The following is a 17,792-nucleotide window of genomic DNA, read 5'->3' as shown; positions in this document are numbered from 1 at the left end:
CTGAAACTGCCCTACGAAGCGTCCTGTAGCTTTGGTCGCTCGTGGCAAGGCTGGGAGATCGCAGCGTGCTGATCGCTAGATGGACACCCTAGGTGCACACAGTCGCAGCTTTTCCCCAGCAGATAGGCACACCTGCTTAGCGTGCAGTGCCCCGTTTTGGCCCTTCTCCGCCCTCGCTGGTCTTCTGTCATCACGGAACCGCTTTCCGCAACCGGACTGGGGTAGGGCGAGATGCCCCAGGGTCTGAGATCCCAGCCGCCGCAGGATTTTCGGGGAGGAGCAGGGGTAGGGCATGACCTAGCACCTGGCAGCGCCGCCGATTGGCGGAGGAGAAGGTTGTTCCCGCAGCGCGGCCGCTGATTGGCTGCGGGAGGCAGAGGCGTGACGTCCTCAGAAGTTGAGCAAACACCTCCTCCTTCCCAGGCCCCCGCTCCGAATTGCTGCCGGGACGCGCGGGAGCTCGGAGGCGGCGGGGGGACCTGCCGGCGCCCGGGAGCGGACGAGGTGAGCCTGAGAAGCGGGAAGGGCCGGAGCTGGGGTGCACTCAGCCTGCGAGATGCGCGCGGAGGTGGCCGGCGGGACTCGGGCCGTCAGCCGAGAAGGGGGCCCGCGAGCTCGGCCTCCCTGTCCCAGCGCCGCGGGGCGACCCAGGAGCGCCGCGGGCCCTGGGGCGGCCGGGCCCGTTCCGTGCGGTGGAGGGCGGCCCCGGAATTCCTGAAGAGGAAGGCGAGGGGCCTGGGAATCTGCGTTTCTCTTCTTGGCGAGGGTGGTGGTGCTGTCGTTGGGGAGTTAGGGTCGGTGTTGAACGACACGAACGCCCTGCAGAGTCTTGGGGGCGGGCGTGATGGGGTTGCTTTCTGCGGGGCGTAGGTTCCAGTCCCTCGCGGGTTAACCCAACTCGGAACATAAACTTCTCACGCCGTCCGTCCCTGGCGGGCAGTGCTTTCTGAGATGCGGGACCCCCGAGCAAGCCACCGTGCAGACCCGGGGGCGAGAACGCTGGGCACCGCGCGTGCCAGGGGTCCGCGAAACTCCTGGGACCCCCAGGGTCGCCGGCCAGTGAGAGAGCTGGCGCCGGCGCGGCAGGGATCAGCAGTTCCTCATCTACCCTGCTTAGCTGAAGGGGCTGCAAGTCTTGACAGCTGCCACAAAGTGCGCTTTGCAGACTGATTTCAGCGGGGTGGGGGAAGGGAAAGAGGGGAGAGAGAGACCTGATGAGGATTAACTTTTTTTTTTCCACTTTGGGGGTCATCACTTACTGGAATGTGAAGAAGGTGCAGCTATGATTATGCCGGTGTAACTGTGCACAGGACCGGATGGTGGCTTTCCGGTATTTCCATTAAAACAAAATAAACCACCAGCTGGCACTGGGGTAGATCTGTGTTGTGTATTTTGTCACTTGGACTCTCCTCCCAGCTTTCCCCAGGAAGATGTGTTGACCTTCTGGCTAGGTAACCTGGTGACCATTCTGTAAAGTGAGTTAGGAGGACTAAAACTGGAGCCAGTTTGCTGGAGTAATTTTTCCATTGTCCCAAGAACAACATTTACAACTGTCACTGGCGACAGTGTGATGACAACTTTGGGTTTTAATTATTATTTGATTAGACATGCAGGTCTGTGCTCAGTACTTTAGCTCAATTAAACTTCACAACCGCCCTGAGAGGTGAATGTTCTGATGATGCTCATTTTGCAGCTGACGTCAGGTTAGGGACCAAGGTCACAGAGTGAGTTTGAGTGCCATGAACTCAGGCCATCTGTGGAGGAGAGGAGCCAGTCCTCCTCTGGTGGGATCTGTCTTCTGGTCATGGTAGTTCATGTAGCTGGCTGAAGTGAGTGTCTAATTTCCTTCCACAATGTTTTGTTTTTCTGTTTAGTGTATTTCACTAAACATTTCCCTTGGTGCTGAATAATCAAAAGTCAGAGTGCCTATTTGTGTTTTCAACTTTTAGTACTTCTGTCATCCATAGTACCCAGTCACTGCTATTCTTAATAGAATCAGAATATTGCAACTTAAAGGGATTTTCATTTTTCAAAAATATTTATTTATTTGAAAGTCAAGAGTTACAGAGAGAGAGAGAGAGAGAGAGAGAGCTTCCATCTGCTGGTTCACTCTCCAGATGGCTGCAATAGCCAGAACTGAACTATGTCAGGAGCCAGGAACTTCTTCCTGGTCTCTTACAGGGGTAGCAGGAGCCCAAGCACTTGGGCCATCTTCTGTTATTTTTCTCAGGCCATTAGCAGGGAGCTGGATCAGAAGTGGAGCAGCCAGGGCCCAAACCTGCACCCATATGGGATGCTGACATTACAGGCGGTGGCTTACCCACTACACTACAACACTGGCCAGGGTATTTTTGTATTGTATTCCAGTCTAAATGAGGAGGCCAATGTCAAGAAGGACCCCCCACAGTTCCGAAGTCTGGGTTTTCCCACCACTATACTACATTTCAAGGCATTCATTGGCCTAGGAGATCTTGGCAGAGAATAGAGCTTCTTTTGGGAAGGGGGTTGTGGACCCTATATTTAGCTTGCGTCCCCTCTTCATAGGTCTTAGTGATGTTTATTTAAATTTGCTCATTCATTCATTCATTCAGTCATTCATAGAATGTGACGTTTTCTTATGCATCAGTCACTAGGAATACAGAGATGAATAAAACATAATCTATATTTTAAAAACATTCATTAATTTTCATTTTATTTGAAAGGCAAAGAGACAGAGGTAGAAATCTCCCAGAAGTTCACTCCTCAAATGCTTGCAAGAGCCAAGGTTTGGCCATGCTGAAGCAGTATTTCCGGAACTCAGTCTGGGTCTCCCACATGGGTAGCAGGAATCAGAGTACTTGGGCCATCATTTGCTCCTGTCCAGGCTGTGCATTAGCAAGAACCTAGATCCAAAGCAGAGCAGCAGGCACTCCCAATATGGGATGTGGGCATCTTTAGTCACTATGCCAAATGCTCCCCCAGGTATTCATACTCTTTTACAGTTTAGCAAAGAAACAGACAGACAATTAAACAGATAGGAATTTTAGTCTAAATCAGAACTAGCTTTATATGCCATCTCCATGAAGCTAACTTTGTGAGATAGAGACAAGGCACGGGTCTTTTATCTTTGTATAACTGAGTAGCTGATAGGCTAGAAAACTACAACTATTCTCAGACCAAATTAATCAACCCTAATTGACCTCCTCCCAAGGTTTGTTTTATTTAATTAGTTAACTAATTCAGTTTTACTTCTGGGTAAATAGGTTAAAGAGTTTTACGTGGAGGCATTAGGAGAACAAGCCCAAGCCTTGTTCCAGCAAGCCTTGGTGTAGGGAGGGGTTTGGATTACTGCTAGGCCATCACCACCTGGTGCTCTGTTAATTCTGAAACCCTTTTCAACCTCTCAAGGAATGTTATGGTCTGGATAGCAACTATGTAACGTGGGCGAAGGCTCCTAGCCATAGAGCAGCTCATGCTTATTTGTAGGTGGCAGGCCTTCATGAGAAATCGTTTTTAAAATACACTTACATGCTTTGAATGAACTGGAAGAGCAAATATAAATCATTTGCATTTCTCATCTATTTACCTCTTCATCTCAGGGCTAATATTAACTTATTCTTAGCCTCTCAATATTTAATCAAAAATGCATGACTGATTACTACATATAATTTAGCCGTGAGAAATCTTCCCATGTGATCTGATAGAGTTGGTTTGAGTCACTGAATTATGTTGAAGTGAAATTGTTTTTAAAGAGCTGAGATAAATGGACAAAGAGCACATTCCTGAGTTTGAGGCTGGAGATGGAACATTTGGACCTGATTTATTCAATAGTGAATGTGTAATCTTTTATATATGCCCTAGTGGAAATTACAGAAATTAAGAGTAACCATGCCTGGCCCTCTTCATTTTTCGGTGCTGCACTCTGATCTGGGATGTGGGCAGCCTCAGTGGCATTTTAACTGCTGTGCCAAACACTCTTCTCCTAGTGACCATCTTATATTAGTATATAGAATCGGTCAAAAGAGCAATCTGCTCACCATCTGAAAGGAAATTCCTTCCCACATATGAGATCCTGACACTTGAGGGTAGCTTTTTTTTCCCCAGATATGATCTTTTGTTGAAGAAACCAGACAAAATCTGCTTTGGTTCCTTCATGTGATTTCAGATGATGATGAACTCAATGATCAATATGTGGTTGATGATCACTTAAAGAAAACAGCTGTATACATATGGAGTGCCAGGCCTGATCCATCTTTCTCTTTCTCTCTTTTTCTGTTTGTGTGTCTCTCTTAATTATAAACATGTTTTTCCTTCTCTGTGGTTCTCATGTGTGCATTGCAGAATTATGTAACTCATAAATTAAAAAAAAAAAATTTAAATCTCCCTCCTCCTCCAGTATGAAGAAAGAGATAAAGTGGTACCATATGGAAGTTTTCCTGTTGCTCTGAGAGAGCCCACCCACTGATCGTCTTCTTGTCTCAGTGCATCACTGTGCAATTCTCTAGGATACATTTCCATGAATTTTCAGGACATTTGAAATTCATGATGAGTCCTAGATAGGTGAAAATGTAGTTGTAGAAGGAATGTTTTAAATTTCTTTGGACATTTGAAGTGTTAACCTTCAAAGGGGCTCATTTCCCACCTCTGCCCATGTCAAAACTCTTTCTCCTCCTTATTCTTCCTAGCTTTTCCCTATTCTTCCTCTCCCCTCCCCTTGCTTTTTCTGTGTCTTCCTCCAAATCATTGCCAGTACTTGGCAGTGTCAAGTAATCTCGCTAGAGCTAGTGTGTAAGCTAGAATCTTCCTCTCTGGCTTTATTGAAAACATATTGAGAAATAAAAGGACATTTTAGTTTCTTCCTTTGAAAAAAGACTGCAAAATCCAGAGCAGGAAAAGCAAGAACAGCCTACCTAGGGATCAGTGAAACACCAGACACCTGCAGTGTAAATCAGAAATCCTCACTATTACCAATTCTTGACGACCATAGATGATCAGAAAGTTCTGCGCTGAGACCAACTTTCAAGGTTCAGGAGGTTACTGAAAGTAATTTCTGCTATAATCAAGCTTTTCTTTTCCTATGCACTTAGAAATCAGAATTTACCTTGGCAAGGGTTCAGTGATAATTTTCTATGCAACACAGGAAAAGGGGTCAGGAGAGGCACAGATACATTGTGGGGGAGGTGATAATTTACAGCTATTAAGGTTGGTGTCATATGCACTTGATTTCTTTCTGCAACATGAGCTGGCTGGAATAACAGCACACAGCAGATCTACATGGTGTGACCACCAGGTTTTGGTAAAGAAGAAAAAATCCAGGTGTTGAACATTAACCTGTGAATCCTGCTTCTGGTTCGAAGCAACAGATACAGGCAGACTCCATTCAGTTCAGTTTCTTCATCTGTAAAGTGGGGGATGATAGCATCTACTTGAGATTTCTGCAAGGAGAAAAGGAGACAGTGTTTGCAGAGGCTTAGCTGATGTGTGGCATATAATGTTTAATCAATGGTCACTGTTGCATTTCCTTAAAAGCAAAAGTTACAGAAATAATGATTTAAGAATTCCTTAAAAAAAGAAAGTGAAAGTAGCTTCCCAAACGAATCCCAAAAGTTCAGTCTACTCCATGTCTGCTGTCTTCCTAGTCTCCCTAAAGTCTGCCTTTGGAAATAGTGTGTGCAGGTGTCTCATCTGCTGCCCCACCCCCTACCCAAACAAGGGAAATGAGTTGGGGAGTGGGATAGTCACTGAGCGGATGGTGGCTGTGTTTGTAAATCAAGCTTGGGCTGAGGAGAGAGATTGGATTTTCTGAAGAAGTTCTCTCATTTAGGACCAAGACTGTCATTCAGAATAGAAGGTACCAGCTCATGCAGTCACCTGTGAGTTCATGAGATAAAGCCCCTACTGAGACGATAAGACCATGTCTGGACATGGTCAGAGGAATCACTAGTGTTTGAAGGAATTACTATCTTGGGAACTGATTTTATTTGGGAGCAAAAGTATTGAAGTTCTATGGGACATTGTAGTTTGTCCTTTGGCTCACAGGAGAGACAAAATGGGCTTAGGTTTGGGTTTAATGTAGTCCCTTTTAAAACACAAACTATATGAACACAACAAATATTAGATGCAGCATCTGACAGCCTTTGACTGAAGTGTTAATCATCTATGACCATTTGGGCATCTGGACTCTGGCCCCAGCAAAATCCTGAGCAAATCATCAGCATTTCCTCTTGCTGCAGGCAGCTTTTTTTCTTTTTTATCCTATTATTATATAATTGTATTATATATAATATATTTATACTATATAATATATACCCTATTATAGTATATTAAAATATTATTTTAATATTATTCCTGAAGCTTCCTTTTTTGTTTTCATTTTCAATTATCTTTATGTACAGAAGATCAATTTAGTATATAGTAAGTAAAGATTTCAACAGTTTGCACCCACACAGAAACACAAAGTGTAAAGTACTGTTTGAGTACTAATTATACCGTTAATTCACATAGTACAACACATTAAGGACAGAGATCCTACATGGGGAGTAAGTGCACAGTGACTCCTGTTGTTGATTTAACAATTGACACTCTTATTTATGGCATCAGTAATCACCCGAGGCTCTTGTCATGGGCTGCCAAGGCTATGGAAGCCTCTTGAGTTCACCAACTCCGATCTTATTTAGACATGGCCATAGTCAAAGTGGAAGTTCTCCCCCAGCCCTGAAGCTTTTTTAACTGGACTATATTGTTGGCCCTGCTTTCCGATTCTATTTTGGATGCCTATATATTTACTGTATTTGCTCTCAGCAAATGTACTTGTATGCTTAAATGTTTGGTTCAAACTTTCCCATCTATGAGGGTATTTCAGAAAGTTTACACAAAATGGAATTAAGAGATATATTTATTTTCATGCCAAAATTTTTGAAATCTGTGTAATTTTTTTGAAATATGTATGTTTACAAGCTTTTTGAAGGCCCCTAAGGTGGATGCACGTCAGAAGCTACAGTTTGTTGTAACAGAAATGTGTTTCAGAAAAGCCTTCTTGTTTGCTTGCAACAAGAAAGTAGGAAACTTCTTGAGAAGGAAACTTCTAGGAGACATAAAATTATTTGTCCCTGTATTTTGCTGCCAATCTTATGCAGAAAGCTAAGTTGGCATCCAAATGATACTTCAGATTCTATCTGAAATGACATTTAGCCACTAAATATATGTAACCATTTGAAAAAGCATAGGATACCATGACTTAGATATTTATGCTGTAAAATTTTATATAAAGTTTCCTGTGCATAATACACATGGCAAGTCTTTTGTAAGTATTTATGGAATGACTGAATGGAGTTGTACTATCTACTTCCAGCACTTGGGACAGGTTGGTTTGATTTTCCAAAGCTTCCAGTCTTTTGAGGGTCAATGCTTTTGTGACATTCAGTTAACTATGGATGATTAGGAAAATGATCATGTTTTCTAAATCCTTACTTTCTGTTTCTATTTATGTCTCTTTAAGGACCAGTAAAAATAATGGTTCACTGATGGACACTAGATGGCAGACTACATCAAGTTGCACTTAGAGGGGATGGTTAGAACTGAAACTGGAAAGATGAGCTTGGAGGGGAGGAAGAGTAGGGTGGATAGTATCAATATGTTCCTAAATCTGCACACATGAAATGCATGTCATTTGTATACCTTAAATAAATTTTTAAAAGATGTTATGTTATTATTCAGTTGTGAAGTCTTCTTTACCATTCTAAGAAAGTTAAACTTTGTGCCATCAAAACGGAGACTAGTCTGAAAGGGCTGCTTGCTGTTGTCTTCCTGGCTTTGCATTGTGGATTAACTTGTTCAAAACTTCTGTGCTGATTAAATGTTTGATCATACTTGTATTTATGGCACTATTTCAGCTTTGAAGCTATTGGTATGTCACATAAGTTGTTCTATACTTTTTTTTTTTTTTTTTGGTATTAGGTAATCTTGTTTTTAGAAACTTGACTTTCTATGGGTTAAGGACCACTTTGCGTATAGATTGCCAATCCCCTCTTCTCTATATTGTGTTTGTTGCCGTTTGGGTTGGTCCCATTTTACAGCAGATTTCTAAGAGACCAGAATTGATCTGTAAGCCTCCTGCCTTTTGCTGTCCTGCCTCACACTGCCTTTCCAGTCACCAGGTTGCAAGATGCTACGAGGACGTAGAACCAAACTGGGCAGGCTGGGGGTCAGCCTCTCCAGAGGACTTCACCACAAGGCTGTGATGGCCCTCAGGCGGGAGGATGTGAACGCCTGGGAGAGAAGGGCACCTCTGGCTCCCAAACACATCAAAGGGATCACCAACCTGGGATACAAGGTCTTGATACAGCCTTCAAATCGGCGGGCCATTCATGATAAGGTAAATATGTCCCATTTTTAAAATAGGTGGGAATAAGATAAAGTTACATATGAAAATTAAGTACCTCCTGAGTAAAAATAAAATTTTTATTAATATGACTTTACTTTCTTTACCTTGATAAAAGTATTATTTTTTTAATCACATTCCGTGCTTTCTCCAGGTGAGGAATAAAGAACGTGATATTTTTCAGTCATTTTTTTCTTACTACGTGGCCCTGTTTCTGGGACTAGGGAGAGAAAAGCCAATAAAGACATCATTCTTGCATGTCTTTCCTTTTCTAAAAATATTTATTTTTTATTATTTGAAAGGCAGAGTTAGAGAGGAGAGAGAAAGAGGGAGAATCTTCAGTTTGCTGATTCACTCCCCAAATGGCCAGGCCATTTGGCTGGGCCAGGCCAAAGCTCAGAGCCAGGAGCTTCTTCTGTGTCTCCCACTTGGGTGCAGGGGCCCAAGCACTTGGGCCAAATTTTTGTTTCTCAAGCAACTGATGATGATAGCGTCCATTGATAACCTTCACCTGAATCTGTTTTCATGTCAAGTTCTACAAAATGATGATTTTCTGATTTTAGTGTCCCTCTGAGTTACAGAGAGAGAATCTTTCATCTACTGTTTCACTCCCCAAATGGATGCAATGGCCAGGGCTGGGTCAGGCTGAAGCCAGGAACCAGGAATTCCATCCACGTTTTTCACACGGGTAGCAGAGGCCCAAGCAACTGAGCCGCCGCTGCTGCATTAGCAGGGAGCTGGATTGGAAGTGGAGCAGCCAGGATGGGCACTGGTGCCCATATGTGATACCGGTGTCACAGAGGCAGCAGCTCAACTGCTACACCACAGCCCAGGGCCCTGCTGGCTGCCATTCTGCTTAAGAGAGGAATCTTCTCTTTGTTTTCCCCTTCTCTTTTGCCCTTTTGAATATCATTATGGAATCATGGACATTTTTCATTCAAATCCACTAACCATGATTCTTTTTAATGTCCTAATTATCTTAAATTTGGTTAGGGAAGAGTCCCTTCAAGGTGGCGCCTATGTTCTTTGGACACGTGTCCATTTTTCTTTGAGCTTTCTTGTTTTCTGGAATAACATACTATCCTATCCTCCCTTGTACTAGTCCTGCCCTTTACAGGAAATTAACCATTTCACCAAGGAGCCCTGGTTTATTTTAGGTATAGAAACCAAGATCTGCTACCCAGTGTACTTATTCCTATGGAGAATAAGTAGTGTTTTTAGTCCCTTTTAGTACACAGAGCTTATAAACAAACAGAAGCGGAAACACAACCCCCCCCCCCACATCATTTAATCATGAGTCAATACTGATATTTCTAATTAAAAATTAACATAGATTTTTCTTACCTTTAAAATTTTATATTTGTATCTATTTTATTCAACAGTAATTATCTTATTTCTCCATAATATTAATGCCTATTTTTTAGCTTTATCCTGTATGTTTAAAATAGTTTCAGAATCACAGTGCTAGTATTAAAACTAACAAGTCTGTTAAAGTTTAATATTTCTTGCCAATAGAATGTATCTCACAAAGAATACTAGAGTGCTATGTTCAAAAAGTTGTTTGAACTTTTTTTTTTTTTTTAAAAAAAGATTTATTCATTTATTTGAAAGAGTTACACAGAGAAGGGGAGAGAGAGAGGTCTTGCATCTTCCATCCGCTGGTTCACTACCCAATTGGCCACAATGGCCGGAGCTGCGCTGATCCAAAGGCAAGAGCCAGGAGCTTCTTCCGGGTCTCCCACGAGGGTGCAAGGACCCAAGGACTTAGGCCATCTTCTTCTGCTTTCCCAGGCCATAGCAGAGAGCTGGATCAGAAGAGGAGCAGCCAGGACTTGAACTGATGCCCATATAGGATGCAGCGGCTTTACCCGCTACACCACAGTGCCGGCCTGTGTTTGAACTATTTTTATGTGTGGTGACATTATTATTCTCATATTCATCTAGATCCACCCATATATTATTGTTCTTGTTCAGTTTTAATGTTTGCTTTTAACTTTTTAATTTAATTTTTTTAATAAGTATAGCATTTACAAACTCTAGAGGTTAAATCTTGCTCTCATTTTAATACCCTGAATTTCATTCCAACCTACCTCAAAAGTTACTTTAGGGCCGGCACCGCGGCTCAGTAGGCTAATCCTCCGCCTTGCGGCGCCGGCACACCGGGTTCTAGTCCCGGTTGGGGCACCGGATTCTGTCCTGGTTGCCCCTCTTCCAGGCCAGCTCTCTGCTGTGGCCAGGGAGTGCAGTGGAGGATGGCCCAAGTGCTTGGGCCCTGCACCCCGTGGGAGATCAGGATAAGCACCTGGCTCCTGCCTTTGGATAGGCGCAGTGTGCCGGCCATGCCGGCCATTGGAGGGTGAACTAACGGCAAAGGAAGACCTTTCTCTCTGTCTCTCTCTCTCTCTCACTGTCCACTCTGCCTGTCAAAAAAAAAAAAAAAGTTACTTTAGTTTTTGACCTCATTCTCATTTTCTTTTTTTTTGAAAATAAACATTTGTGTGTGTATGTATGAGTGTGTGTGCATATTCTTATTTTTCCTTGTCTGTTTATAGAAAACTGCATACTATATATATTCTTTCTCCCCTAGTTTTGTTTAGTCAGGTACATATCTTGGACATCACTCCGTGTCATTTCAAAGACATGTGTTTCATTCTTTTTAATTCCCCTGTGCTAATCATTCCATTCCATGGATTTATCATGGTTTATTTAAGCAGTCTACTAGGAATGAGCAAAATGGACTGTTTTCAAAGAAACCAGGTAGAAAGTATATGTTCATTTTTTTTTTTTTTTACTGTCTCTTCTATCCATTTCTACTTTCTTTTGAAGTAGATTCCTAACCAACTTACCTTCATTTTATTCAACTGCTACCATAGTAGTTCTTTTAATTCTGCCTGGGTCATGCTGTCCCTTATTCAACAATCATACAGGACTGTCCTATGCCTGTGTAGCAGCTATGCAGTCTCACTTACATGTGTCAGACTTGGGTTTCCCATTGGTAGAATTGTATCTACCTCATGGGAATTTTAGGAGAATTGAGTAAGACAAGTCACACAAAGAGCTTAGCAAAGCACACATTAATTTGTTAATAAATATAAATGATGATGATGATTATTATCTGATGGAACTCATATAACCTCTGATGATATTCAATCTACTTTTACAAATCAATTTACTCATGTTCACTAAACATTGCCTCATTTTCCTGCCTCTACATTTGTGTAGATCCTTCATTGCTTCTTGTATTTCCCATCTCAATCTCTCCAAATCCCACCCAACCTTTTAGATTAATTTTAATTTCCATATTTCTATGATCATTCCACTTAGGAATTCTAAATATTTATTAAACTAATGCATCATCTACATTCTGTTATTCACAATGTTCTTTTGAATTTGGCTTCATTTACTGTGCTCTTGACTTATTTTTACTATATTTTGTGAGCCCCTTGTAGCAAGGATCTTGTCTTTGTGTTTTATCATCTCATCAATAGCATAGTCTCCTGTGCAGATTAGAACAATAATAAATAATAATTGAGCAAATAAATAATAAACTTTGGAGATGCATCTTATCTTTCAAAAACCCAGTCAAGTAAGAAATCAATATTTGACATTGACTACTTCAGTGTATTGTTGTATGACATACACATTTTTTAAAGATTTATGTATTTTGAAAGTCAGAATTACAGAGAGAGAGGGAGAAACTCAGAGAGAGAGAGAGAGAGAGAGAGAGAGAGAGATCGATCGATCTTCCACCTGCTGGTTCACTCCCCTGGTGGTGACAGTGGCCAGCATTGGGCCAGGCCAAAGCCTGGAGCCAGGAACTTCATCCGGGTCTCTCATGTGAGTGGCAGGAGGATTAGTAGGGACCTGGATCAGAAGTGGAGCAACCAAGACATGAACTGAAGGCTATATGGAATTTTGGCATTACTATCAGCAGCTTTACCCACCATGCCACAAGAGAGGCCTCTAAATATACATTTTATAAGAATGTTTCAATAATATGTTAGTGGTTATGACCAAACTATAAAGTGTTCGTTAAGTATTTGTATACGTTGAGTTTTCTAATTTTTTTCACTATAAAAGTCAAACATGATATATTTATCTTTAGCCAGTAAGTACAAATATTAGAAGTCGTTGTTCTGTTTTTTGTTCTAATCCACACAGATTTTATGCCTTCAAAATTGTGTCTTTATTTTCTACACATTTTGTTAAAGAGAATATGAATACTACAAATCAGGAAATAACCTTTAAAATTACATTCCCAGGAATATGTCAAAGCTGGTGGGATTCTTCAGGAGGATATTTCTGAAGCTTGCTTAATTCTGGGAGTTAAAAGACCTCCAGAGGAAAAGTTAATGTCCAAGAAGACTTATGCATTCTTCTCCCACACGATAAAAGCTCAGGAGGCCAATATGAGCTTATTGGATGAGATTCTGAAACAGGTAATCAGTGACTAAGATTCATAAAAACCTAGCATGCATATTTTAATTCTCAAATAGAGTTTTTATTTTCTTTCAGCATCTAGGAAATGCATCAAGTTACTGACCTCAATAGGTGAGGTGATCCACGAATTAGTCTTTAATATTCTGCTGCTCTTTAGGGCCCCTCTGCTATGAGGGTTTGGAGTTTGTAAAAAGAAGAAACAAATGTATTTTGTTTCTATTATAATCTGAAATGGAAAAAATCATAAAATGTTTTTCCATGAACATTTGCTAATTTATAAAGGCCAATTGGTCAGATACTACCACATATAATTTTATTGATGAAAAGGACTTCAGGGATTGTGTTAATCTACCAATGCTCTTTTTCAGAGGGAGCTCAGAGAGGTGAAGTGACTTGACTGAGGTTGCACAGCTCTGTAGTGCTAGAACTGGACTGGAGATGATTTTTACATTTAGTATTCATAAGGGGATCATGAATAGTATTCATTAAAATTCAATAGCTTGCATTAGTATTCATAAGGGAGAAAACTTTCTGCAGATGTAAATACCCTGGAAAAACTAGAGTTCATGGTACAGACTATTTGTTAGGGAATGTTTTCTGAGGGCCTACAGTGTGTCTAACGCTATTCACTGCCATGAAAGAACAAAATAACAAACTAACCCTGTCTTCCCAGAGCTTACATTCCAGTGGGAGAAGATGGTTGAGAAAAGCACAGTGTACCTCCCATGCACTTGGTGACATGCATAATGAGGAGGACTCTAATACTGGTGTGAAAAGGAGCCCTGGGCTGGTTTAAATGGAGTTTAAGTGAAGTGGTCAGGCTGGACTCATGGTGAAGATGGTGTCTTAGCAGTCACTTGAGGAAGGTGAAGCACCGAGTCAAGTCCATCCGGGGAGAGCTTTCCAAGCAGAAAGAATAGTGGTGCAAAGGCCTGTGGGTCCTTTGAGTGGGGGGTGGAGTAGATCATGTACTAAAATGCTTACTCTTCCTGAAGTGCAGATAATGGTGGTGGGAAGAGAAATGCAAAACTGATCAAAAGACTGTCACTCTAGACCCAGTCCAGATCATAGACTCCAGATGAGGGTGTTGCACCTGAATGGTGGAAGCAGACGTTGTGATACATGGATGAATCCTGAATGTGTTTGGAGATGAATCCTACAAATTTCACTGGTGAAATGCAGGTGGCATATGAGAAAAGGTGAAGAAGCAGGGATGACTGAGGTGTCAGCCTGAGCCACTTGGAGGAGTTGCTGTAAATGGAGACGGTGCTGCTGCAGAAGGAGTGGACTTTGTTGGGAAGAGCAGAGTTGAGGTTAGGGCCTGTAAAATTAATGTGCCATTAGGTATTCAAAGGAGCCAACTGGGCTATTGGATAGGAGTCCACAGCACAGAAAGGCAGTTTCTCCTGACATATATTTTGTAGCTGTAAAGTATAGGTGGTACAGGAAGCTATGAGATTGGGTGTGTGTAGACAGAGAAGTCATCCAAGGTCAGTTTCCTAGGGTAAGAATAGAAGGTATTAGAAAAGTAGTCTGGAATCTGAGAAAAAGGTGTAGGATGGGAGAGTTCACAAACAGCAAGAGAAACAAAGGAACATATATGTTTAAAGCAATAAAGATTGCTTTCCTAACAATTTCCAGTCCACTAGACCTAGGCAGTAGTTAATTTGTAGTATTTCTGAGGAGTGGATTAAAAAATGATTAGTGGAGGCCGGCGCCGTGGCTCACTGTGCTAATCCTCCACCTGCGGCACTGGCACTCTGGGTTCTAGTCCCGGTTGGGGCGCCGGTTCTGTCCCGGTTGCTCCTCTTCCAGTCTAGCTCTCTGCTGTGGCCCAGGAAGGCAGTGGAGGATGGTCCAAGTGCTTGGGCCCTGCACCCCATAGGAGACCAGGAGAAGTACCTGGCTCCTGCCATCGGATCGGCGCGGTGCGCCGGCTGTAGCGGCCATTTGGAGCGTGAACCAATGGAAGAAAGACCTTTCTCTCTCTCTGTCTCTCTCACTGTCTAACTCTGCCTGTCAAAAAAAAAAAAAAAAAAAAAAAAAAAAAAAAAAAAAAAAAAGATTAGTGGAACTAATATGATGAGATGAATGTTCTACCTTAAGCAAAAATATCTTTTAAAACTAATTAACCCCTCCGTGCCTTCTTTTTTTTTTTTCAAATTTTTATTTAATAAATATAAATTTCCAAAGTACAACTTTTGAATTATAGCGGCTTTTCCCCCCATAACCTCCCTCTCACCCACAACCATCCTATCTCCTGCTCCCTCTCACATCCCATTCTTCATCAAGATTCACTTTCAATTATCTTTATATACAGAAGATCAACTTAGTATATACTAAGTAAAGATTTCAACAGACTGCACCCACACAGACACACAAAGTATAGAGTACTGTAAAACTAATCTTTTTGTTATATGCAATTTTATTCTTACATTCAAGAAAATTGATAAAAACAAACTGGACAGGGATGATTTGTGATAGCATTTGTAGCTAATTACTCAGAGTTGGATGAATGTTAATATTCATAATTTATGAACATGGTAAAACTTGAATGTTCTTTGTGGAAATAAACATTAACAATAACATAAACTTAAAACATTCTATAATTACAGTGTATGAATAGCTTATAAGCATAAATTAAGTAGGCTTTCTCAAGAGAAAAGAAAGATATCCAAAAAAAGAGGAAGAATGTTACTTCTGTGAAGGCAAGGAAGAGACATGCAGGCAGCATGTGCTACTTTAAATTTTTTTTTTTCATTTTATTTGAAAGAGAGAGAGAAGCTCTTATCCACTGGTTCACCAAATGCCCACAATTACCAGTACAAGGTTGACCTGAGCCAGGAGCCAAGAACTCCCTCCATGTCTCCCAGATGGGTGGCAGGGACTCAGGTACCTGAACTGTCGTCCACTGCCTCCCAGGGTGTGCTTAGTGGGAACCTGGATTGGAAGTGGAGGAGCTGGTACTTGAATCAGGAACTCTGATAAGGAATGCAGGTATTTCCAAGTGGTACCTTTTTTTTTTTTGACAGGCAAAGTGGACAGTGAGAGAGAGAGAGACAGAGAGAAAGGTCTTCCTTTGCCGTTGGTTCACCCTCCAATGGCCGCTGCGGTCCACTGATCCAAAGGCAGGAGCCAGGTACTTATCCTGGTCTCCCATGGGGTGCAGGGCCCAAGTACTTGGGCCATCCTCCACGGCACTCCCAGGCCATAGCAGAGAGCTGGCCTGGAAGAGGGGCAACCGGGACAGAATCCGGTACCCCGACCGGGACTAGAACCCGGTGTGCTGGCGCCACTATAGGCAGAGGATTAGCCTATTGAGCCGCAGCGCCGGCCCCAAGTGGTAGCTTAAATACTCTGTCAAATGTTCACCCAAGCATATGCTATTTTTTAAAAAAAATTTAAAAAAAATTTTATAATAATAATATATTTATATTTATAATAATAAATATTTATTTATTTATTTGAGAGGTCTTCCGTCCGTTGGTTCACTTCCCAATGGCCGCAATGGTCAGAGCTGTGTTGATCCGAAGCCAGGAGCCAGGAGCCCCTTCTGGGTCTTTTACATGGGTGCAGGGGCCAAGGACTTGGGCCATCTTCTGCTTTTCCAGGCCATAGCAGAGAGCTGGACTGGAAGTGGAGCAGCCTGGACTAGAACTGGTGTCCAAATAGGATGCCAGTGCTGCACGTGGAGTATTAACCTACTGCGCCACAGCACCGGCCCCATCGTGTGCTATTTTTTAAAGTGAAGCTTATTTGCAAAAGGATGGAGTGAGAGCAGGAGCGAGCAAGCAAGAGAGAGAGAGAGGTGCAGACAGAGATTTCTTTTTTCAGGTAGAAGAGACCTGGGTGTCCTTAGAATGGCTGTGGGGCAATGCCAAGAGGGAGGCTGCAGCATGGAGGTAATAGTTCAAAAAGAGTGGTCTTGGAGGATGTGGTAAAAAACTGAGATTGTCTCACAGGGATCACTTGGGGAGGGGTCTATTTTCTTTGAGACAACGAGGAAGAATAGGAGGATGCATGTGGCAGCAGATATAGTTCTGGTTGTGTGGGAGGAGGGTGAAAAGGGAAATCCTGCCTTTATTGACTCATTGGCTGCGATCAAGGGGTGTTTATCTACCAGGACTGTTCTTTCATCTCCAACTGTAAGCCTACAATTGATTTGTGACCTAGAATTTTTAGTTATTTCATGGTGTACCTTATAGGTTAGCAAGTCGAGATGTAATTTTTTTAAAGAGGGAAAACACGCAGAATACTAAGAAGCTTGTTTGTGTGGTTTACACATTGAAATTTAACTCAATGGATCTGGTTGGAAAATTTGTCTTCCCTTCTCCAGGAAATCCGACTTGTTGATTATGAGAAAATGGTGGACCACAGAGGAACACGGGTGGTGGCGTTTGGACAGTGGGCAGGGGTTGCAGGTAGGTGCGCCAAGGCTTTTGCATCGTGTCACTCACCTTCTAGTTTGCCTGGGGAGTAACTGGGATTCTTCCTTTGTGAGTCAAGGGACTGGAAATGTTTATTTTCACAGATAAAAATGGGAATGTGTTGAAGGGTGATGCATATAAGAGGAAGAGATGTAGCAGTTAAATCATTAAAATATTTTATTACAAAAAGTGGAAAAAGAGCAGGAGGAAGGATAGAATTGTGAGCAGGCTCTGACTTTTTGGTAGTTCCATGTGGAAGGCTAGGTCAACTCGGTAATGAGACATTGTAAAGTAGAAGGCAGGGAAGAAGAGAAAGGGGAGAAAAAGTACAAGGGCAGGAATCGACAAAGGAACAGTCTACAAGGGAAAAAAGCTGGAGTTTGGGGAAAAAAAAAGAACTGCCTGACTATTGTCTCAGATTGTACTTTGAACCTTCCTTAGTTGAGAAACACCGCAAAAGGTTATATCTCTGTATCCAATTAAACTACTTGAGGTCTTATAAAGGAGGTAGAGATCTTCACATTATCTGTTGGCCTTGTTACGTAGAAGTGGAAGGTTTCTCATTG

General features: G+C 42.2%; 1 protein-coding gene across 4 annotated transcripts in view; it reads left to right on the top strand.

The window, feature by feature from the left end:
- The first annotated feature begins 361 nt into the window (after window positions 1–361).
- The window catches only part of AASS (aminoadipate-semialdehyde synthase), a 75,086-nt gene continuing 57,655 nt past the window's right edge, over window positions 362–17,792 (top strand). For 2 of the 4 annotated variants that reach the window (XM_008258282.5, XM_002712100.6), the window contains exons 1-4: window positions 362–504; window positions 8,129–8,353; window positions 12,622–12,798; window positions 17,136–17,220. In XM_008258282.5, the coding sequence (XP_008256504.3) occupies window positions 8,144–8,353; window positions 12,622–12,798; window positions 17,136–17,220 (472 nt within the window). In that variant the 5' untranslated portion in view covers window positions 362–504; window positions 8,129–8,143. Of the gene's footprint in view, window positions 505–1,271; window positions 1,373–8,128; window positions 8,354–12,621; window positions 12,799–17,135; window positions 17,221–17,792 lie in introns of all 4 variants that reach the window. The other 2 variants (XM_089329482.1, XM_089329483.1) reach the window with 2 other exon arrangements.

This window comes from Oryctolagus cuniculus, chromosome 3, assembly GCF_051225735.1.
Source record: "Oryctolagus cuniculus isolate XC-2025 breed Fujian yellow rabbit chromosome 3, ASM5122573v1, whole genome shotgun sequence".
Classification (NCBI taxonomy): Eukaryota; Metazoa; Chordata; class Mammalia; order Lagomorpha; family Leporidae; genus Oryctolagus; species Oryctolagus cuniculus.
This window is presented reverse-complemented; position numbering and strand designations above follow the sequence as displayed.